At 41.8% G+C, this 23,158-nt stretch overlaps 1 protein-coding gene across 1 annotated transcript; it reads left to right on the top strand.

The window, feature by feature from the left end:
- Positions 1-7,735: 7,735 nt before the first annotated feature.
- Positions 7,736-13,508, top strand: LOC120435199. Its single transcript, XM_039604287.1, has 8 exons — positions 7,736-8,187; positions 8,270-8,339; positions 9,737-9,903; positions 11,146-11,921; positions 12,020-12,091; positions 12,635-12,809; positions 12,931-13,096; positions 13,174-13,508. Exons 1-7 carry the CDS (start codon positions 7,736-7,738, stop codon positions 13,094-13,096), a joined length of 1,878 nt encoding a protein of 625 aa, XP_039460221.1. The 3' UTR covers positions 13,174-13,508.
- Positions 13,509-23,158: the final 9,650 nt, after the last annotated feature.

Raw genomic sequence — 23,158 nt, 5'->3', positions numbered from 1 at the left:
GGGATCGGTCCGCCAGGGCCTCCGCTCCTGGCCGCCGCCCGACACACAATGCACCCGACCCCTATGGCGCCTCCTGCGGGTGGTGGGCCTGCGGGAGGATGGGCCCATGTCTCCTCTTCGGGCTGTGCCCGGCTGGGCCCCATGGACTAAGGCCCGGCCACCAGACGCTCGCCCTCGGGCACCCTCCCCGGGCCTGGCTCCAGGGCGGGGCCCCGGTAACCCTATCCCGGGCAGGGTAAACTGTTCCCTCGATGTTCTTTTCATACGGGTCTTCTGAATCGCTCTTTGTCTGGTCCCTCACCCAGGACCAATTTGCCATGGGAGACCATAGGCATAACTATAGGCCTGGGTGAGGGTAATTGTGGAGAGGGATGAATTTATTGACAGGTTTGGTCTGCCTGTCGTAAAAGGAGGAGTAAGATAAACAAGAAACCACAGTTACGAGCCTGGGCAGGGCCCATTGTGCTTTATTAGCTGCTTCGGGGAAAAACAAATCAACATTACAAAAAAATAAATAAAAAAAATTCAAAACAACATACTGTAAAACTGTTCTTCATCACTTGATTGCTTCAATACATCACTTGGGCACATATATGCTGGACCTTTTGATCTCGCTCTCACTCTTAACCAATCAAATCTCACTGTGGTGGCTGCTTTAACCTCGGTATGATCCAGGTTGAAAGAGGGTGCCCAGTCTGGATCGCATTCCAGCATTTTGTAGGCTGATTTGCCTACAAAACACAACAAACATTAGCCCGCAAAGCCACAGTAAACAAAGCAGCATAGCGCAACGAATTTAGTTTAAATCAATATAAGCATTATTTGTAACCTACATCAACAATTACGTTCTGATAAATTATGTATTAACTACAACAAAAGATTTACCTTTGTGGAAATGCTTGGAGCAGAATAACATGTGAGTGGGAGTGTTCTGGAACGTTATATTTGGTCTGCAATCCAGGCCATCTGTCGCCTCTTCGTGACTTCGGAAACATGACTTGAACAATTTTTTTTCCACGAAGGAATCTGATAAAAAACAATCTCTTTACCCGTCGACTTCCCGTGGCTGTCATGCGACCGGCTATGGCAGTTAATAATACAACCGCTTCTTGCCATTCTTTGTGTCTCTGTATATCTCTGTGTGACTGTTGTCTTGTAATAGCCCATGCACGCTACACCTCTAGCCTTTGCAGTAATTTCCATAGCTTAGTACTGCAAAATCAACAGTAAAAAACTCTAAAGGATGTTTGCAGTTTAGTACTGTAATTTGCATGTAATTGTGGGAAAATTCCATGAGATTACATTATTTTTACGGTAACTCACCGTACTCATGGAAACAGCTGTAACATACAGCAAATGTAACAATTGGTGATGTTACTGAGATTATACTATTACACCATCTGGATTTCTGTTGTTTTCTACTGTAGATCTAAGAGTAATTACTTAAATCCTCATTCAGAGTGTATTACTATAAATTGTGATTCACTGTGAAAGTAGTATAACATATAAACTACAATATACAGCATAATTTTTAAACTTAAGGAGTAAGTTGCAGCCACACTAAAATTTAATTCCTTGAACTGAATGGAACCTAATATATTAATAAATGTATTTGTTTATTCAAACAATGTGAAACATTATTACAGCCCACTTTGTATCAAACTACTACGGAGCCCCGCAGGGGACATGGGAGAAAAAAAAATTAAGACGGACTTTTGCGAGATCTCGCAAAACTAACTCGGGATCTCGCAAAAGTTTTGCGAGATCTCGCAAAACAAACTCGGGATCTCGCAAAACTTTTGCGAGATCTCGCAAAAGTTGAATTCCAACAATGGCGGCAGCTACTTAGTTGTAATATTACTCTTTGTGGGTCACAAAACACACTTTTAAGATATTTTGAGGCGTGAATGTGTACACGTCAGATATCTGCTCGGTTTACAAGACATCACATATTTGCAAAAGTGCTCCGACGTTTTCGGAGATGTATGAAACTTTTGCGAGATCCCGAGTTTGTTTTGCGAGATCCCGAGTTAGTTTTGCGAGATCTCGCAAAACTTTTGCGAGATCCCGAGTTTGTTTTGCGAGATCTCGCAAAACTTTTGCGAGATCTCGCAAAAGTCCGTCTTAATCTTTTTTTCTCCCATGTCCCCTGCGGGGCTCCGTACGTATCAAACAACCAGTCTCACTCTTACCAAAAAGAATATTTAAATATAAGTATACTTTAAAAACTAGAGAACAAGCAAGTACACCTTTAGTTTACTTTGTATGTATTTCCTTCTTTTTTTTTAGACCTAATTACATTTAAGCATACTTTAAGTACAGTTAGAAGTATACAGTGTGGAGATACAGAGTTGCTTTTATTGCTGCCATATAACCTGCATTATTATAATTGCATTAATAACATTCTTTTACAGCATTATTCCATTTAATAATATTTCTTTACAGTATTAATATTGCCTTAAAGTTGTTTAGTGAGGATGTTCATTTAAGGATCCTTTTATTATGATAACTTTTATTACAGGTACAGTCAGGAGTATTTATACATTGCATATTTGTGCTCATTTAGAGTTGTTGCATTAGTCTACAGAGGGTCTCAAGCTCTGTCTGGCGTGAGTCCAGACAGTCTATTGTGAAAGGACTAGAGCACAGAAGGATAACTGCAATACATGCTTACAATACACATATAACCTAGGAATGTGCCAGGCCTCTGAGGCCTTAACTCATTTTTGTGTCTCATTGTACTTTTGTTCTCCTTGGTAACAGATGACTAGAGTTAATAATTAGACCTTAGAGACTTCGAAGGCTTAAGATTATTGCCTTGTATGGTAGGTGTTAGTAAAATGAGAAGTTCTATGTCTGTTTATAGCCATTAAAGATGTACAAGATGTTCCATTAACTGTAAACAATGTATTTTTAATCTGTTTTGTCGCCATGGGGGGGTGTATACCCCACTGCTTTATAAGTGTTCTCATAATGTATTTTTGTCAGAAGACATAGGCTGATGTTTTCTCCTGGCTGTTAATAAACTCACCGTTTGATTGCACTTTTCTGGGGCCTCCGTGGTTTGTGACACTGCTCTACATTTGATCGATTTCGCGACAACAGAAAAGTCTAAGTACATTTAGTCTATACTTGTAGCATACTAGTGCTTGCAGTATACTATGTAGTAAGTAATTTATTTGAAGTATACCTGAGGTTTACTAAGAAGTAAAAAGAAATACTTCCCGTTGCGCCGTAAGATGGCTGCACCGACGAGAGCTCCCAGTCATCTCAGCAAAAATGTTATTATTTATTTTGTACTGCTTTCTATTTCTGTGCGCACAGCGTGATCATACACTCGGTATGGCAGACAAACGCTTTTGGAGCTACGTTCGTCAGCTAGTTCGGACTTTACAGCGGGTTTCGACTCCGTGGACGCTCTGCTGCCTGGGATCCTTTGTTTACTTGCGCGACGTCGAGGGAAAACAAAGAGGGGGAAACGCGCCGGAGTTTTGTGCCGAACGCGACAGAGAAACAGCAAGCCACCTCTCCCCAGCATCCTGCTCGTGAATCTCCAGTCTCTTGACAACAAACTTGACGAGCTGCATGCACGGATTAAACACCAACAAGACATCGGGAACTGCTGCGTTCTGGCCTTCACAGAGACATGGCTGGAGCCCAGCGTCCCCGACTGCGCCATCACGCCGGATGGATTCACTGTTTACCGAGGAGACCGAATGAAGGACTCAGGCAAGAAAAGGGGAGGAGGGGTGTGCTTTATGGTTAACTCTTTATGGGCTAGAGATGTGTGTATCTTAAAAACTTACTGCTCTCAGAGCCTCGAGCTACTGACCATTAAAGTCAGGCCTTTTTACCTCCCGAGGGAGTTCAGCTCAGTTCTGCTCTCAGCTGTTTACATTCCCCCACATGCTGATAAAGCTACGGCTATGGACGAACTGTATGACATCATTACTGGACTTGAGAACAAAAATCCAGAAGCTGCCTTTATTGTGCTGGGAGACTTCAACAGAGCCAACATGAAGAAGGTTCTCCCTAAATACTATCAGCACATCTCCTTCCCCACAAGAGGTGATCAAACACTGGACCATTGTTACACTCCATTCAAAGAGTGCTACAAACCCCTCCCCCGCCCAGCTTTTGGTAAGGCAGACCATTGTTCCATTCTGCTGCTGCCTGCATACAGACAAAGACTAAAACAGGAAAAAACAGCTTCCATGGTTATTTACAAATGGGACAGTGAGGCTAAGGAGGTCCTACAGGACTGCTTTGAGACAACTGACTGGCAGATATTTGTGGATGCAGCTGATGGCAACATCAATGAACTCACAGACTCTGTCATTGGATATATTGGAAAGTGCATGGATGATATCATCACAAAAACCACTGTCTGCATATATCCAAATCACAAACCCTGGGTAAATAAAGACGTTCGTGCCAAGCTAAAAGTGCGGACCTCTGCCTTTAACTCTGGGGATGCTGATGCATATAAAGCAGCCAGGTATGACCCCCGAAAGTCCATAAAAAGGCCAGAAAGGACTAAAGGGACAAAATGGAGTCCAGCTACCACAGCTTTGACACCAGGTGACTGTGGAATGGACTGCGCTGCATCACTGACTACAAGAAGGACAACACAGGCAGTGCTCAGCCCACTGCATCTCTCACAGACGAGCTTAACAACTTCTATGCTCGTTTTGACGCAGACAGCAGAGAGCAGATCCTCTACCCTCAGGAGGACAGTGAGGCTGTAACTTTAACTCTCAAAGAACAAGCTGTGAGATGGACCTTTAAAAAGGTCAATCCTTACAAAGCTCCAGGACCGGACGGCATCCCAGGCCGGCTACTCAGAGTGTGCGCCGACCAGCTGGAAGAGGTGTTCACCAACATCTTCAACCTCTCCCTGAGGCAGTCAGTGGTCCCCACGTCCCTCAAAGCATCCACCATCATTCCTGTTCCCAAAAAATCAGTGGTCTCCTGTCTGAATGACTACCGTCATTCAGACGGTAGTCATCCCTCATCATGAAGTGCCTGGAGCGGCTGGTCAAAGGTCACATCTGCTCCTTCCTCCATGACATACTGGACCCTCTTCAGTTTGCCTATCGGGCAAACAGAGCCACAGAGCATGCCATCGCCCTGGCAATGCATACCACCCTCACTCACCTGGAAAAAGGGAATACATATGCAAGGATGCTCTTCATCAACTACAGCTCGGCATTTAACACCATCATCCCCTCAAAACTTGCCACGAAGCTCGTTGACCTTGGGCTGGGAACACCAATCTGCGGATGGATTCTAAACGTCCTCACAAACAGGCACCAGGTGATGAGAGTTGGTAAGCACACCTCCTCATCACTCATCCTAAACACAGGTACGCCACAGGGTTGTGTGCTTAGCCCCCTCCTATATTCCCTGTTCACACACGACTGTGTCGCTAAACAAGAGTCCAACATCATCATCAAGTTTGCGGATGACACAACCATCATAGGCCTCATCACAGACAACGATGAGACAGCCTATAGAGAGGAGGTGATGGTACTGTATGAGTGGTGTCTGGAAAATAACCTGACTCTCAACATCAGCAAAACTAGAAAAATGATAGTGGACTACCGGAAACGACCAGTCAGAGAACACCAGCCTATCACCATCAACGGTGTCAAGGTCGAAAGGGTCAGCAGCTTCAAATTCCTTGGAGTCAACATCACCGAGGGCTTCTCCTGGACCCTTCACACAGACACTGCTATCAGGAAAGCTCGCCAGCAGCTTTATTTCCTGAGGAGGCTGAGGAAGTTTGGCATGAATGCCAACATCGCCTCAAATTTCTACAGGTGTGCAATTGAGAGCTTGCTGACGAGCTGCATCACAGTTTGGTACAGAAGCTGCTCTGCCAGCAGCCATAAATCACTACAGAGGGTGGTGAAGGCAGCAGAGCTTTTTAGCTGTTACACTATACTGTAATAATTTACTACCACTAAAAAACTTTGTACTGTTCAGTTTGTACTGTTGCTCATTCTTGTGCAATATCGCATCTGCCCCCCGCCCCCACCCCCCACCCCTGTCATATTCCTTTTCAAGATTTTCTTTATTTAATCACTAGTGTGTACATATATTTATATATACATATATATTTAGTCATCTTTTCTCTTTTACTACGTCTCTCTAATATTTTGCTCTTTACTATTTTTCTATTTATTTATTTATTTATTTATTTTTATTATTATTTTATTTTATTTTATTTTATTCTACTGTACCATGCTGCTGAGTGACTGTCTTCTGCTCGTCAAACACATTTCATTGCAATGTTGACCCTGTGCTAACTTGCATATGACAAATAAAAACTGAAATACCCAGCATGCATTGCAGTGCTTTAACTATGAAATTAAAACAACTATGAAACAAATGATTGATGTTTTAAAACAAGAATCTGTCAAAGATTCTTGTGCAATGTCTTTTACCTTTTGAACAGAGTAAGTGGGGTAAATCATTAATTTAAAAAATGAAATTGTTCAAACCGTGAGTGAAAAGGGTCAATAGTTAATAAACCTCAACTCTCAAAACACTTCCTCACCTGTTCACAGTATAATTCTAGTACTTGAAATATAGGTGCAGTTCTCTACAAATGAAGCCTTCTGATAGTTAGAACTGTTATCTGATATCTGGTGAATGAAGAGATTTGTTACATGTGAAAAATATGTTTCAATTGCATTTTAATTACTGTTTTTCAATCAGAAGTAACTCAAATATAAACTACAAAGTAAATTAATAGTATACTTGTAAGGTTGGTATTGTGATAGAGTCGAGTATATTTGAATTATACTCTTGTAGACATTATGACATTGTGCTAGTACATTTATGGTGAACAAAAAGTACATCTAAAAGTTAATTTCAAGAATACTGTTATGTAGGCTACTAAAACGGGGGCCAACATAGTCCCAAGAAGCATTATTAGTATACGTACTAGGTAAGGTATACTTGGGAAATATACTTGAAGTATACTTATTTTTTGTATGGCCAGCAACAAAAACTAATGGCTACATTTGGAGTAATGTTTAAAAATGACTTCATTTAGCAGGGTGTTCCTTTTTTCTCTTCTTATTCTTTCTTATACTGGACCTTCATTTGTTTTGTATAAGGTGGTACTTTTTAAGACACCTCTGCCTAATGTTATGATCTAATGTTGGCAGTGTTTGTTTTATGTGTGACTCCTCCCACCAGAGGATGGCTGTGGGTTTTTTCCCTTTCTCTCTTAGGAGGTGGACACCTGGGCGTGCCTGCTGAGTAGCTGGGTGGAGTCTCTTCCTGTCCTGGGATTGGATATTGGTTGATCACCTCCAGTACTTAATAACCGGATGACAGTCTTTTGTTTGGTTTTCATTTTGTGTAGGAAAGCGTAGGGACCATTAGGGAGTTTTGTTTTTTATTTTTGGCACTGCTCACTGCTGAAGCAAATTAATGGCTGCTTAGCACTTTAAAAAGATATTGTTGTTTGTGTTCTTGCTTGGGTGGTGTGTGAGTGGGCCAACTTCTTGTTGCGTTCAATACTCGCCTAGACTAAGAACATAACATAAATTGGGGACTCGTCCATCCTTTTTTTTTTCTCGTTGGGTTGACTTGGAGAGTGGGCTCTTTCGCTCTGTATACTTTGTTCATTGCCGTTGTAAATGGTGGGTTACCTGTGTTCTTGGTTAGCTCTACTTTTCTGGTTGGCAGTTTTTTCTTGTGTGGGAGGGTGTGTGTTACTATGGAATTTAAATTGGAGGATTTCACTTTAGGCCCAACTGAAGAAAAGTTGGACAGATGTAAAAAGGACGACCTCATTCTTATTGCCAATTTCTTTGATGTGACTGTGCCACTGAATGCAAAGAAAAAGGAGCTTAAAGAGCTCCTGTGTATTGAACTGCATGAAAGGGGGTTGTTTGGTAAGCCAGGTCCTACAGAGGGAGTCGAGCTGGGAGCTGTTGCTGGTATTCCTGCCCCACTGAAAAATCTCCCTCCTCAACCTGGCCCTTCTGCGGAAGAGCTGCAGTTAACGCTGCGCATAAAGGAGGTGGAGTTAAAAAAGCAGCAGTTGGAGGTGGAAGCTATGCACTTAAGGGTGAGGGCTCTGGAGATAGAGAGGGGAGCCTCTGTATCTGCCAGTCCTCCTACACCTCGGTCAGCCCCGCAGTCACCATCCCCGCAGCCAGCTTTGATGTAAGTAGGCACATCAAACTAGTCCCAGCATTTAGAGAAACTGAGGTATACTCTTATTTCACAGTGTTTGAGCGCATTGCAGGTGCACTACACTGGCCAAAGAATGTATGGTCTCTTTACTTCAGTGCAACTTGGTGGGGAAAGCTCAAGAGGTATGCACAGCTCTTTCACTTGAGGAAGGTTTGGACTATGACGTTGTGAAAGCTGCTGTCCTGCGTGCATACGAGCTTGTGCCAGAGGCTTATAGGCAAAGATTTAGGAATGTGAAAAAATCTGCCACCCAGACTTATGTGGAGTTTGCCAGAGAAAAGAAAACTCTGTTCGATAAATGGTGTCACGCTACAAAAGTAAAACCCTTAGATGACTTGTATGTGTCACGGTCCTGGGTCTTATGACCCAGTGTTTTGAGTTTAGTTTATTTGGATGTTTTTATGATTAAGCTCATGAGTTTTTCTAGTTCTTTGTTATTAGATTCCCCTTGTGTCTTCCAACCCCTGTTAAGTCTCCCCTGCTCTTCATGTGTTTCATGTCTGTGTCTTACGTTGTCAAGTTCTGGTTGTCATGTCTGCGTCTCATTATGTTTCCTATTTTATTTTGAAGAGATCTTGTGTTTTTATATTATGGTTTATGTTTTGAGTCCTTTGTTGTACTGTTTCTTGTTTCCCTAGGTTTCAGTTATGGTTATCATAGGTTTAGTTCTTTGGCTTTGTAATATGGCTTCCCTGTGTTCCATGTTGTGTCTACTGTGACCTTTTTGTACCATGTTTCAGGTTCCTATGTTCTGTCTTCCCAGTTGCTGTTAAGTTGACATGTCTAGAGTTCAGTCAGTGTGTTTCCTGTTTTACTTTGAAGGTCCGTGTCTCATGTCAGTGTTTCTAGTTTTGCTTCCCTTGTCTCGTCCAGCCTGATTACTTCCAGCTGTGCTCTCCTTCTGTGTCTCATTCCCTCGTTACCCCTCTGTGTATTTAAGCCCTGTGTTTCTCTTTGTCAGTGTTGTAGTCTCCCCTCATGGCTGTGTTTCCCTGTGTGTTAGTTATCCATGTCCCAGTTTAGTTATATTTTTCTTGCCATTCTGCAATAAAGCAGCTTTTTGAGTTTAATTCCTGTGCGGTGAGTTTTGCGTTTGGGTCCCTCTCCTGCCTGCACACAGCCGAAATATGACAGTATGATTTGGTGTTGTTGGAAGAGTTCAAAAGCCAACTCCTAGAAAGTGGTAACCTACTTAAACGAACAGAAGGTTACAACTGTTGCCGCTGCTGCTGTACAGGCTGATGAGTTTGTGTTGACACACAAAGGGGTGTCCACCTCGCAAATTTTGCACTGAGTCAGGCCGTAAGTGGGATGAGGGGTTGCCACTACTGTTGTTCGCCGTCAGGGAGACATGCCAGGAGTCTTTGGGTTTCAGTCCAGCTGATTTAGTTTTTTTTTTTTTTAAGCAAAGGCTCAGGTCAGAATGAAAACCCATTTTGATAGAAAGTCTGTAGCACGGATGTTCCAGTCAGGTGATCGCGTGTTGGTTTTCTTGCCTGTCGTTGGTTCTCTCCTGCAGGCAAAGTTTTCAGGTCCGTATGTCGTTGAGCGCAAACTGAGTGAAACCGATTACGTCGTGTTAACCCCTGACCGTAAGAAGAAAAGTCGCGTCTGTCACATCAACATGCTGAAGGAGTATGTTGGCCGTGAACGCTCTGGTCTGTCGCCTGCTGTATCACCTATTGTGTCAGTGTCCGTCTCTCAACCCTTATATAGTCCCTGCAATGATGGGTTGGATGACAGGCACAGCTCTGTGTCCGGTGCACGTCTGAGGAACTCTGAAATTTTGGCTGACTTGGATGTCTATTTAGCACATCTATCTGATGCTGCCAAATCTGATGTCCGTGAGCTCATTAACCATTACCCAACTCTTTTTGGTGATATCCCCACTCAAACGCACGTGCTAAGTCATGATATTGACGTGGGTGATCACAAACCAATAAAGCAACATGCCTACAGAGTAAATCCCACTAAGCGTGCCATGATGCAGCAAGAAGTCCAGTATCTTCTTGACCATGGTTTTGCCCTTCCCAGTAATAGTTCTTGGAGCTCACCATCATTGCTCGTTCCAAAACCCGATCAAACCTCCCGTTTCTGTAACGATTACCGAAAGGTAAATGCTGCTACAAAACCAGACTCTTTTCCACTCCCACGCATGGATGACCTGGTCGATCGTGTGGGCTCGGCAAACTTTGTGACCAAACTTGACCTCCTAAAAGGATACAGGCTAGTCCCATTAACCAAACGCGCATCAGAAATCAGTGCCTTTGTTACACCCGATCATTTTTTGCAATACACCGTCATGCCGTTCGGGTTAAGAAATGCTCCCGCCACATTCCAACGACTGATGAACACTGTGTTACATGGAGTCATAAACTGCAAGGTGAACCTGAATGATTTAGTGGCCTATTCATCAGACTTGATAGAAGCTTGGACGTTTGCAACAGGTGAATCGGTGAACTACTCAGGTTGCGCCCAAATGCTTAAAGCTGTTAGCTGGTCAGTGCTTTCAGGTGTGCTTGTACTACCTGTACGGTGCGGAGTGCTGACTAAGTCATGTTAAACCCATTAAAGCATCGAGCTCAAATATCTTTTCATTTTTGTGCACTGCTCTCTTGTTGGCACACAGTTTCTGTTTTATTGAAGCCTTTTGTGAATAATTTTGATCATGTAAAAACTGGGAATTGGTCCCTATTGACAATACTCTTATTTTTTTGCATTGCATATGTCATTCAGGAAAGGTAATTGGTCACTGAACTTTTTGCAACTATGTGTATTTCTAAATTTTGTGGCTTAGTGCACGGATTTTTATATTGTTCAGTTTGCATGTTAAAAGCCACAAACATGTAGCTAACTTTAGGTTTTCTTGTGGAACTGAGAACTGTCACTTTTCAGAACATTTTCTGCCCTTCATTCACATATGCCTAGGAATCACAGAAACCCTAAACGTGCATCTTGTGAAGAGGTTGCTAAGATCATTGTAAACAGATACCCTCAAACATTTGCAGATTTTACTGAAAAGGGAGAAAGACTGGGTTGTGGACATTATTCACTACCAAGAAGCATCAAATCTAGAGTTGAACATGTTAATCAAGATAATACAACACACAGACTTCGTCAAACAAAGAGAACCAGGAATGAGGAAGACTGCAGTCCCAACAGTAATGCAACCCCACCTAAAATAGTTAGATGCCTTGTGGATAGCTATGGTTGTATAAATTGGCAGCCAGTTGAACTTCCTGAGAGGGAAACGCCAGCTTCTTTAGAGGAAAAGAAACACATCATGTTAAGAATTTTTAATTCAGAAGGACCTGGAGCTGTGGAGAGACCTGATGTGGATGACATCATGTGCCTCACATATATTTCTCAGCGGCAGCTTATCAACAGTTGTCCCTCACTTTCAGTAGCTGAAATTCAGGAGCAGTGGCCATTCTTGTTTACTCTGAAGGGTCTTTCGAACCACTTTTACAAACTCACAGGCATCTATATCAGTGAGCGCTTAGGTCAGGCCCTCATAACCAAAGGCAGAAGGATTATTAACTATTTCTCCAGCCAGAAGCTCAAATGGAACCTTGGTATAAGGACACTCATCCAGCAGATAGAAAGTGAGGGAGTTTTGACCAACAACAAGGTTGGCACAGCAGCCATACTTCTCATGATGAAGTATTACAAGGAAGATAAAGACTCCCTCTTTGTCTTAGCAGATGTAAGCTTCTTTCATACAGCTCTATGTTTAATGCTGTTGCTTGCTGTCCTGTTTTTGTTTTTGTTACATAAAATGTCTTGGTCCTTTTTCTGAAACGGGAAACATCTACCAGGATGTCCCTTGAAGCAGAGAGCAACCTGCCAAGCACCCCAAGGTTGATTATGCTTGGTAAGAAGTCATTTATGAAATAGAGCTGATTAGACCATATTAAAATTTCTGTTTGGCACAGGAGCTTTTCGTGGACACAGGTATCCAGTCTCTGTTTTGTTACCTCAAATTTCAGTAACTTCCTTTATAAACCAAGGTTGTTGGACATGTGTCTCAGTGAACCCAGCAAGGTAACGATATCAAATTTCACATTACATATTAGTGATCAACATGGTAGTCTAGCTACACCAACAGCAGATATACTGAAGTCAATACTGTAAAGTTTAACAGCAGCACAAACTATAAACTCCAAAATAACCATACAGTTGATTCATCTCTGGTAATTTAACTGGGCTGACTCTTTGTTAGGTGTGTTTAATGTGCAGAATAATTCCAAATTATGTACAATTATAATATGTTAAAACGGACTTATGTACATAAGGCCATTAATAATTAACCATACGTAGCTATTTGCTTTATGACTATCTAGACAGTGTGAAGAAGTGAAGTATTGAAATTATTTTATGTTGCATAATGACAACATGTTGCCCCTATACATTTAAGGACAAAGTTCAATGACCGCCACCTGCTGGATGGTGAGTGCAGAGGGACGTGTAATTGTTGAGCTGGACAAAGAGAACACCTTTGCTGATGCAATGTCAGCCTTCTTTGGTTCATTCTATGTATTGAACCTGGAATACCAGGAGTCAGTGTGTGCAACACTGGAACTAATTCAGAGGTATGTTTGAACAGTTAGCTAATAGTGATAGATGATGAATTAATTATCCCCAAGTAGCTCATTATTTCAAATCACAACTCAATGTTACTGTATGTTACTACTTATTATGGCATGTTTTAAGGTTTGTTGTAAGGATAAACCCTGAAGAGGGAACAAAATGTACCTCCAAGGTTGGGACAAGCAGAAAGACTGGGACCACTGTGAAGCGAAAGGTTGTTCACATTAACCCTCATGTCACAACTTTCCTCCAGCGGCTTACTGAATTTGAGTGGAGAACTTCAAATTAGGTAACTGTTTCTGCCATTTTTAGTGAATTTGTTGTATAATTTAAGTGACCAATGTGTTGTTACCTGTGTCTCCACAGATGATCCATGGCCCATGCTTTCTGGACATTTACACAAGACGAACAACAATGAAGACAAGCTCTCTCGCCATCTTGCAAGACGCTGTCTCTGTCCAATAGGTTTATTGAGTGCAACAGTTTTGATTTTTTTTTCCTTCTTTTACCCGTTTGTTAAAAATTATTTCAGCTACTTACACTTTAATTGTCACATGTATTGGCTCACCCTACAAATCAATGAACTCCACAAAGCAAGATCAGGGTTCAGTGCAGGTCAGTCAAGTTCCTTCACAGCACACACGCTCATCCATGCCCTTGTGGACCCTGCTTTGTGCATTGATTTGGTGGTGTGAGCCAGTATTTTGGACAAAGTGTGTATAAAGGCAGAAGTGTGGGGCTTGATATTATATTCATTACAATTCAGTTTATTTGTATGGTGCCAACAAAATGAATGCCAAGGCACTTCACATTGTAGGTTTAAGACCCTACAAAATATAACTAAGAAAACCCAACACTTGAGCATATGTTGTCTGCCATGATATGGATATGACATAATATTGTTATTGTTTGTACAACCATCTGAGAAAATAACGGATTACATGGTTTAGTAAAAACAAATGCTTCCTCAATGAAAATATGTTTTCAGTTTTTGATTTTGGAAATGTGTATTTCAGCAGGGAAAAATCAGAACAGAAATAAAGTGGTGTAAAGCACATGAATTATATTATCCATCCATCCATTCATCCATCCATGCCTGTTGGGACACGGTATCCTCTAGCAGAGATTAATATTTTTGGTACTGATGATGCATGATAACGGTAAGTTGCTGATAAATATATTGCAGTTTAATACCTTGCAGCGGGCTTACAGTGACATACCATGAATAAACGGTAGTATACCAATTTCTTAATCACAGTATGATGTTACTTTGTTGACGTAATTTACGACATAACGGTATCCCACTGGCGTCACTGTCGCCAGTGAGATACCGTAAAAAAACGCTACGGTGAGTTACCATAATTTGTCCAAGAGTATTATACCACACCAGCAAAAAACGGTATCATCCTGCAGAACGGTAAGCTACCGTAACACTGCGTCACGGTATGACGCTGGCAACAGTGACACCAGTATGTTACCGTAAAGTGGTGATGAAAAGTCTAATAGTGTAGTGCCACTTGTACCTACAATCCTTTGCGGTTTTACTCTGGAAATGATGTTACATTTTTGATCTCTATAGGCATAGTGAAGAAAAGTGGAAAAGTACTGAAAGTGGGGTGGAAAAGGGCAGCCCCTGCCTAGTCCATATAGGTGTGTGTATGAGGAAATGTTCCTCAGATCTGCTTTGTACGTTGCATGATCTCCCTCTGTGCATTGGTTTTAATAAAAGCATTACAAGTTTTCGTGACTTGAGAGTGTTCCTTTTCAGCTGAGTAACAAAGGACCGGAGAGATCAAGTGAGGATCTCGACATAAATAATAATCAAAGGAAGAACAGTTTTACTGGAGATTCCTCAAAGTGGATAAACGGACATGTTAACAGTGGTCTCATTAACAGTAGCCAGTATGATCCAGGCTTTAGCTGCTTAGATGTTACCCTGAGTCTCTTTGTGACCTCTCGGACTGTTTAACAGCCTAGACACAAAGGCATGAGAATCAGAGACAGAGCAGCTCTGTTCTTTAAAGAAAAACATGAACCCACTCAGTACAGACTTTCCCCACAGATATGAGCATCACTGTCCTGAAACCACAAATGCCTAAGACTAAGATTTTTATCTTTGTTGTTTCATTGTTTTCTTTCTGATTAATCTTTGTCAAAATCTGAGGATTTTTCAGCTCATTTATCCAGGATAACACAAACATGTAAAGGAGCTCATCACAGCTCTCTGACCTCGTTGGTCCAGGTTCAGCACTGAAACCTGGAGGTTTATCTTTGGACCGGTCACTCCTCACAGACAGACAGCTGGATCCTGCAGACTGTGACCTCTGACCTCTGCAGACACAAACATGTTTTATTCAATGATAAACTCTCTGATAAAGCCACTGAAGCAGCTGTGATCACAAAGACTGCAGATAATGCAGCTGTTTCCTGTCAGTAACATCCTCTTAGATTAGAGTACAGCGTTTTACAGGGAAACTGGACAAAACAGAGTTTTATTAGAAATTCATTTTCATTTTCTCTAAGCACACAAACACAGTCATAAAATCAACCAGAATCAACACTAATTATAGTTTCAGTCCAGAATTATTTCTGTTAATTCAGTGGGTTCAGTTCTCTGACCTCGTTGGTTCAGGTTCACCACTGAAGGCTGGAGGTCGATCTTTGGACCAGTCACTCCTCAAAGACAGACAGCTGAATCCTGCAGACTCTGCTCTGTCCTCCTCTTGCTCCATCATCATCTTCTTGTGGACTTCAGTCAGTCTGAGAGGTAAACCACAAACACTCAGTGAGTTCACATTAACAGGAGTAACTGAGATACAGTCGCTGACCTCTGACCTCTCATGTAGCCTAGAAACCAGGTCAGTATGTCTGCAGGTTCTCAGTCATCACGTTATGGTGATCTAAGGAGCTCGGAAAGAAAAGTGACCTCTTTAAGTTTCCTGAAGACGTTTCATTCGAGAAGGTTCTTTAGTTCTACAACCAAACGTTGGGGAGTCCCAGATATTTAAACCTGAGAGTGAAAGAAAGCAGGTCGCTGACCCACTGTTATTCATGCGATGAGGCACATGATTAACAGTGGGTCAAAGATATAACAACAATATAAACAATTATTTCAAGGATGAAACTGAGAGCCTGTTCACCAGGAGCACAAACATCTGGAGCAGCAGCTTAATGCTTTTGGTTGAGATCTGAAGACTGAAATCCAGGAAGCTCCAGCAAATATCCACTGATGTGTTTTTGTTCCATGTATAAAATTTTTCATTGGCAGAGATGAAGTTTGTGTGTCAGTGATGTGGTGACTGTTGTTGTCAACTGTACAAGGCTGGTTACACTCTATGAAACAGATCATACAGAGCTCTGCATGTTAGAAGAAAGTCATGAATGAGAGAAAGGCAGGGAGGCGTCCTTTATAGCTAAGCAGGAGAGTGAGAGAACAGCCAGCACCTCAGATTTATCAGGTTATATTTTATACAGCACATGTGTGTTATTGAAAGGGATGGGAAGTGATGAGAACTGAGTGATTCTGATTTCATTATTGATAATATTAATTCTAATTAGGTTGTCACTAGCTCTTCTTTGACAGTCACCACCATCACTGAGCAGCATATCAAAGATATTGTTTTGGTCCTGGGTCATTCAACCCAGCGTTTTGTGTTTTATTTTGGTATCACCTTGTGTTTATTCTGATTTTGTATTAGTTCTTAGGGTTTGGTTCTGGTGTTTAGTGTTTCATTATTCCTACCTGTGTTTTTCCCCCCTGTGCTCTGTTCGCGTGCCTGAGTTTGTGTTTGTAAAACAGTTTGTGAGTTTCCTGTTTCACTTTGAAGGTCTGTGTCTGGTTGTGTCTAATTAGGTTCAGCTGTGTTCCCCTCTAGTGTCTCATTCCCTCATTTCCTTGTGTGTATTTATAGTGTGTGTTACACAGAACGTACGTTAATTATTTACACCCGGGAGATAGACATTTGTTATACTCCCCATGACATTACTTTCATGTTAGAATAGAATAGAATTCAATTTTATTGTCATCGCACATGTCACAGGTACAAGGCAACGAAATGCAGTTTGCATCCATCCAGAAGTGCTTTAGCCATGATTTTACTGTGTAAAATTAGATGAAACGCTGTCTCATAATCACAATTTAACAGGCACGTGCAGAGGGGGGTGCGAGAGGGGCTTGAGCAACCGCCTGTTTCCTGATGGGTGGCCAAAGTGCATTTGGGAAAGGGAACTTTTTTTTTAAATTTTATTTATTATTTAATTTTAATGTGTGTGTGCCTGCTGAATCCTGTCTGTGCCCCTCAACAATAATATTTAACTATTAATCACATTTTTACTAAATGAAAGGATCTGGCTTGCATCAGTCACATGATCACCATTAACCAATGATCGCCCTTGATGGGAGAACGCGCTGGTTACGAGCCGGGAACGAGCTCACAAAGAGCATTTTTAGCGGTCTGGAGCTGTAAGAGACACACAAATTAACTCAGAGACACAGGCTGATGCGACAAAACCAGCAAGCAGGTGTACAGCGCACACTGTAGTGTGTAGCACACAGGAGTATTAGCTTATTATGTACACGTTGGGAAGTTGTCTGGTGGCAACTGACGAACTGAAACAAATGAGCGTGCTGTGTGTGCAACAGCGCGACAAACATTACCTGTCCTTTTATTCACTGCACATGTAGTGCTGGTCATAGCTGCTGGCTAACTGGGTAAGGCTGTCATGGGTCTGTAGCTCTATTACCATTTTAGGGAACATATTTGATTTGATGTGATTTGATATACCTTTTTTAGTCCCACAAGGGGAAATTTCATAAGGCTGCTGACCTATTGCACGCAATGGCGGCGCCATCTTACCCTCCGACCATACATACATTACACAAAAACATCACATGGGGAAGACAGGTCACAGAGGTATAACAATGGAAAATGCATCACATGAGGAAAGATAAGGAGAAAAAAATAACTCCCCCCAGACTGAGCTCCAACAGGGAGATCAGTTTGAGAACAGAAAAAAACACCTCTGCACATAGCACATGAAAAAACTCTTAATACACCAAGGAAACACATGACAAGCAACAGGGGTGGGTAAAGGGTGAGAGACATCCAATGTAGACAGTACATCTGGGCCTGCAGCCTATGCGCTGGTCTCCATGATCCACCGTCAGCATCGGAAGGGAATAAGCGTCGAAGGCGTTTGGAAAGGAAGGGGGGATGAGTGTGTGCATATCAGTGTATATGTATGTGTGTGCGTGTCCAGAGTTCAGCTGAGACAGTGTCCTTCGCCCTGCCAGGCTAAGTAAACAGTCTTCCAGCCAACCCAGGTGGCCTTGCATAGAAAGGGAAGAACAGTCTCAACACAGTCGTTATCAGGGTGTTGTTGTTCAGCTCCAGCCTTGAGCCCACAGCTGGCGCCGAGAGGGTATCCGCATGAAGTGATGTTGCTTTTTACTTTAGTGCGAACAGCTCACATGAATTTCAAAGCAGTTCCACAGTCCAACACTGGTCTCTCAATCTCCCGTTGGAGAGCCACGAGCTTCGCCATACTTGCATTCTGTGATGTTGTCATTCTTGTGCTCAAGGAGCCGATTCTGAGAACTCACAACATTGTGCCTCCCCGAGATGTCATCCAATTTGCTCAGAGATGTTTTTCCGAGCTAACCCTTCCGAGATGTAATCAGTCTGCACTCAGAGGTCTTATTCTGAGTATTCACAGCAGCTGTAAGCTTCTCCAAGATCTTATCCGTGCTGCACTCAATGAGCCCATTTTGAGAAACTCACGCCTCGTCCCATCGTTTCAATCCCAGTGGGCAGCCTTGTGGGGGTTTGAACAGCCGGTTCCGCTTTCTTAATTCTTCGATAAGTCAGGGCCAAGCCAGCTCCGATCAGCCAGAACCCTGTTACCATGGTTCCGAATAGGTAGATATCTTCAGCAGTCAGGCTCACCCAAGCCCAAACTTCTCGTTGAGAAAAGGGTGTCAATTGCATTTAGGCACCAGTTTATCCAATCCATAATTCCTCTTTTAGGTTTTAGAGAACAGACTGTGAGAGAGTGTTCCAGGGAAAGTAATACAAAAAACACGAGACTAGACAAGGACACAAGAGGCTAAGCAGGGAAGCTGAGGTAGAGGAGGAGGAGGAGAGGAGAAAAGTGCGACCGCCTTCGTCAAGAGCAAGAGCAGATTAGTTTTAAAGTAAGTTAGCGGGCTTTTCCTGCCTCTCTGGGGGGGATTATATTTCACTAAAAACGATCTAATATGTATGTCCACATAATAATGGATTATTATAATTATGATATTTAAAAAACACACACTGTATCTTAAAGAACATGCATTAAGAAACAGATTATATTAGATTTATATTTTAAATATGACAAAATGCTGATTTTACAGCAGTAAAATTATTGTATCTCTACAGTTTAAAAATGTAATAAGCTTTCTGCCTGCACAGAGTGGATAGTCAAACAAATTGAATCATCATAAATACATTATTTCATATTTATTACTTTTTTCCCCTCATTGCTTTATTATTGTACCTCCAGTAATAAATAATAAGGGAAAGATTCTGGATCAGCAGCATGATGCCCACAGTATATACAGTGTTCTGAAGAAGGTCTAAAATGTCAATGTGTGTGCGTGCATGTGTGTGTTTTATGTATATGGATTTTTAAAATTATTACTCATGATATAATATTGTCCAGACATGGCTGGTAAGGAATGAGGAGAAAACAGTAGGAGCTGTGTGAGGATACTAAAGGCAGTTGATCCCTCAGCAGCTGGATTACAAAGAACACAGGTAACATTAACACATGTACCAGTTGTTGGAGAGGTATTCCAATATAAAAAATAATAATAAGCACAACTGGAATGTTTTGCTTCTATAACATTTTTCCGTCATCATTTTATTATAGATTAAGTGGAAGAGTTGTTAAGTGTGGATAATTAAATAATTGCTTATTGCAATAGCAAGTTGTGCCTTGTTCTCAGATGGACAGCAAGTTGAGAGTGATAGAGGAGATGAGGAGATGCAGGAGGAAGAGAAGCAAAGAGTGATTCACAGACAGAGCCGAGTTTATTTCTCACAGTTTTTTGTCGCCTTATGGGTCCAAGCACTGTCACCAATCTTTGCATTTTGTTATTACCTCATGACACTTGGTTGATCAGCTACCATCTCTCCTATGGACGTTTTAATGTCTACAGTCTGAGATCAGCACAGCCCTGCCCTCCAGCACTATGTGGAGATCAGGGAAATATTTTACTGCTATTGTTCATAATCATCATCATTACCATTGGATTAATAGTCTACAGTATTGATATTGCATTCAGATGTTTAAACATATTGGCTACCCAATTAGCCTTTATTGCAGGTGCAGTTATAACCACTTTAAACTGTTGAGTTGAATTTATAATCCTAAATGCTTTTTAATGCTTTTTATAATCTTAAATGTTTATATGCTGATTATGTTGGTTTGTATGGGAGAGGCCCAGACTTCAGTGTGAAAGACTAGGTTGCAGGCTGACAGGAAACGCATGCTTTTGCAGAGCGTGCTTGCGAAAGTGAAACTAAGCACAGTGTAAGTGTAAGTTATTTTGAGCTGTTTGGATGATGCTGTTTGAATAACCAGGCTATTCATTATTGTCTTTTATTCATTTCTATCTTTTGATTAAGCTTTTAGTAGTGGTTCTTGATTAAAACATTTATTCAACATATTACATATATAGTTTCACTTAGGTTATTATGCACATGAGAATTGGCCTCTCTTCTCACAAGACAGAGTTTGTGTGAGGTCGACACACACACACACACACACACACACACACACACCATAGGTAGACTTATATTCTAGGTGAAAGTTTAATCATATTTTGCTTGTGACTGCAAAATTGTGTCTGCATAAGTGACGGTGTGCCTTAAGACGTGCTGCTGATGGTCCAGAAGATAAGCGAGCATCCGGCAGCGACAGGAAACACCTGGCTTGGAGAGGAGAAAATGTTCTTTCCTGACTGTGTCAAAAGTTGCTAACAGAACATTTGTGGTTTTGAAACTGATGCATGTGATGACGCAAGAGGGGGCGTCAGAAAACATACCCTGATGCTTAAAAACAACTGCGGGTGTATTTTGGGGCGGAGATCTACAGCTGATGTTTTGCAGGGTACATCTCCCCATGCGTGTGTTTCATTAAAAATCATCATTTGACCCAACCCTCTGGACTTGGTGTTGTTGTGTACTTCATCCTCAATATGTTTGAACCCGTAACAACTATCAGCAGCAGGAGCAGCAGAAACCCCTCAACAGCAACATTGTACCCATCAGGTAAAACATGGGCTATGTTTGCTTTGCCTTGTTGCCACCTCACAACAGTGATAAGCCTGGTTCAATGTGCCCCTTTTTAACTTTGAGCACCCGCTCCTTTAAACGTCTCTGCACGGCCCTGCAATTTAACAACATAAAGCTGAGGCTACAGCCCCACACACACACAGATCCTATCCTGATGAGGACACACACGATCTTTCTCTGAGTGTTTATGTATAAACACAAAGCAAAGATTAAACCAGCACAAAGACACACAAAGTGATTCTATTGCAGAAACATGAAAAGGGTAGAGACATGCAGCCTGACTGCTCAATACTTTGTTACCTGTTCAAGTTCAGCAGCAGCTCACTTCATCACAGTGCAGTTCTGGGGTCAGCATTTACTCATCTTTAACATCACTCTGGGTTCTTGGTTAACTTAGCATTAGGTTAGTGTTAGCATGCTGTCTGGCTAGCTTAGCGTTAGAGCTCTGGCAGGTGTCTTGTGTGTAAATATCAACGACAGTGACAGTAAAGCAGGTAAAGACGGGAAAAACACTCCAGCTGAGCTGTGACATGTGTCATCCCATACACTGCGTCGGAGTCTGTGAACTCACAAAGCACAAACTATAAGTACAAGTACACAAACACAAACGTAGCTCAGAATGGCGGACACACTCTGACTTGTTGGTCCAGCTGTGAGTCCATTAGCGTGAACTATGGAGCAGCAGATTTGTGCTGTTTGTGCTGGAACTAAGCTGCACACAGCTGATGGTAGCCAGGAAAACGTTACACAATGGGGGTGTCCGAATTCATAGGCTGCATCCGACTGAGGATGTATTTGTAGGCCAATCACGTCACAGCGACGCAACAAAGGCTGTCCAAATTCGTAGACTCCTCCAAATGTGGCCGACAAATGAGTCCTCCTTTTCTCAGATTTGAAGGATGGGTCGGGTGTATCCTTCGTGGTCCAACCTTTCCCAGAATTCGTAGCAGGACCCAACCGATACCAGTTTCCAGCAATGGTGAAAGCTACTTAGTTTTAACATTACTCTTATTACTCTTTCTGGGTCACAAAATAAACTTTTAAGATATTTTCAGTAAACTTCAAATATCTGCTCGGTTTATCAAGACACCACATATTTGCAAAAGTGCTCCAATTTTTTCGAAGACGTTACCCACCAGCTCGATAGCTAGTCAGGGGCTCAAGGCTTTGATAGACCCGGCGAGAACAGCGGACTCCCAGCACATCGTTATGAAACCCCAACAGTCTTTCGCTACTCAGGTTAAACATGATATATAAGTCACTTAGATAACTTAAAGATGGTCGATCATCTTGTTAATAATTTCACCTCCTCACTACGTACGACCCTGGATACTGTAGCTCCTGTGAAAACTAAGGCCTCAAATCAGAAGTACTTGACTCCATGGTATAATTCTAAAACACGTAGCCTAAAACAGATAACTCGTAAGCTGGAGAGGAAATGGTGTGTCACAAATTTAGAGGATCATCATTTAGCCTGGAGAAATAGTTTGCTGCTTTATAAGAAAGCCCTCCGCAAAGCCAGAATATCTTACTATTCGTCACTGATTGAAGAAATTAAGAACAACCCCAGGTTTCTCTTCAGCACTGTAGCCAGGCTGACAAACAGTCAGAGCTCTACTGAGCCAACCATCCCTTTAACGTTAACTAGTAATGACTTCATGAACTTCTTCACAAATAAAATTTTAACCATTAGAGAAAAAAATTATCCATAATCACCTCACAGGTGTATTATTATCTACAGCTACTTTTAGTACCACTGATATTCATTTAAACTATTTTTCTCCAATCGAGCTTTCTAAGTTAACTTCAATAATTACTTCCTCCAAACCATCAACGTGTCTTTTAGACCCCATTCCTACAAAACTGCTCAAAGAAGTCCTGCCATTAATTAATTCTTCGATCTTAAATATGATCAACCTATCTCTAATAATCGGTTATGTACCACAGGCCTTCAAGCTGGCTGTAGTTAAACCTTTACTCAAAAAGCATCTCTAGACCCAGCTGTCTTAAGTAAT

Source organism: Oreochromis aureus, linkage group 3 (assembly GCF_013358895.1).
Source record: "Oreochromis aureus strain Israel breed Guangdong linkage group 3, ZZ_aureus, whole genome shotgun sequence".
NCBI lineage: Eukaryota > Metazoa > Chordata > Actinopteri > Cichliformes > Cichlidae > Oreochromis > Oreochromis aureus.
The sequence above is the reverse complement of the archived record's forward strand: the minus strand, read 5'-3'. Positions and strand labels throughout refer to the sequence as shown.

Bases quoted from the DNA above. Each gene is read 5' to 3' on its own strand.
- LOC120435199 (XM_039604287.1), top strand. From the start codon at position 7,736: ATGGAATTTAAATTGGAGGATTTCACTTTAGGCCCAACTGAAGAAAAG. The intron at 8,188-8,269 runs GTAAGTAGGCAC...AGCGCATTGCAG, and splicing joins TCCCCGCAGCCAGCTTTGAT to GTGCACTACACTGGCCAAAG. The intron at 8,340-9,736 runs GTATGCACAGCT...TCTCTCCTGCAG, and splicing joins TGGTGGGGAAAGCTCAAGAG to GCAAAGTTTTCAGGTCCGTA.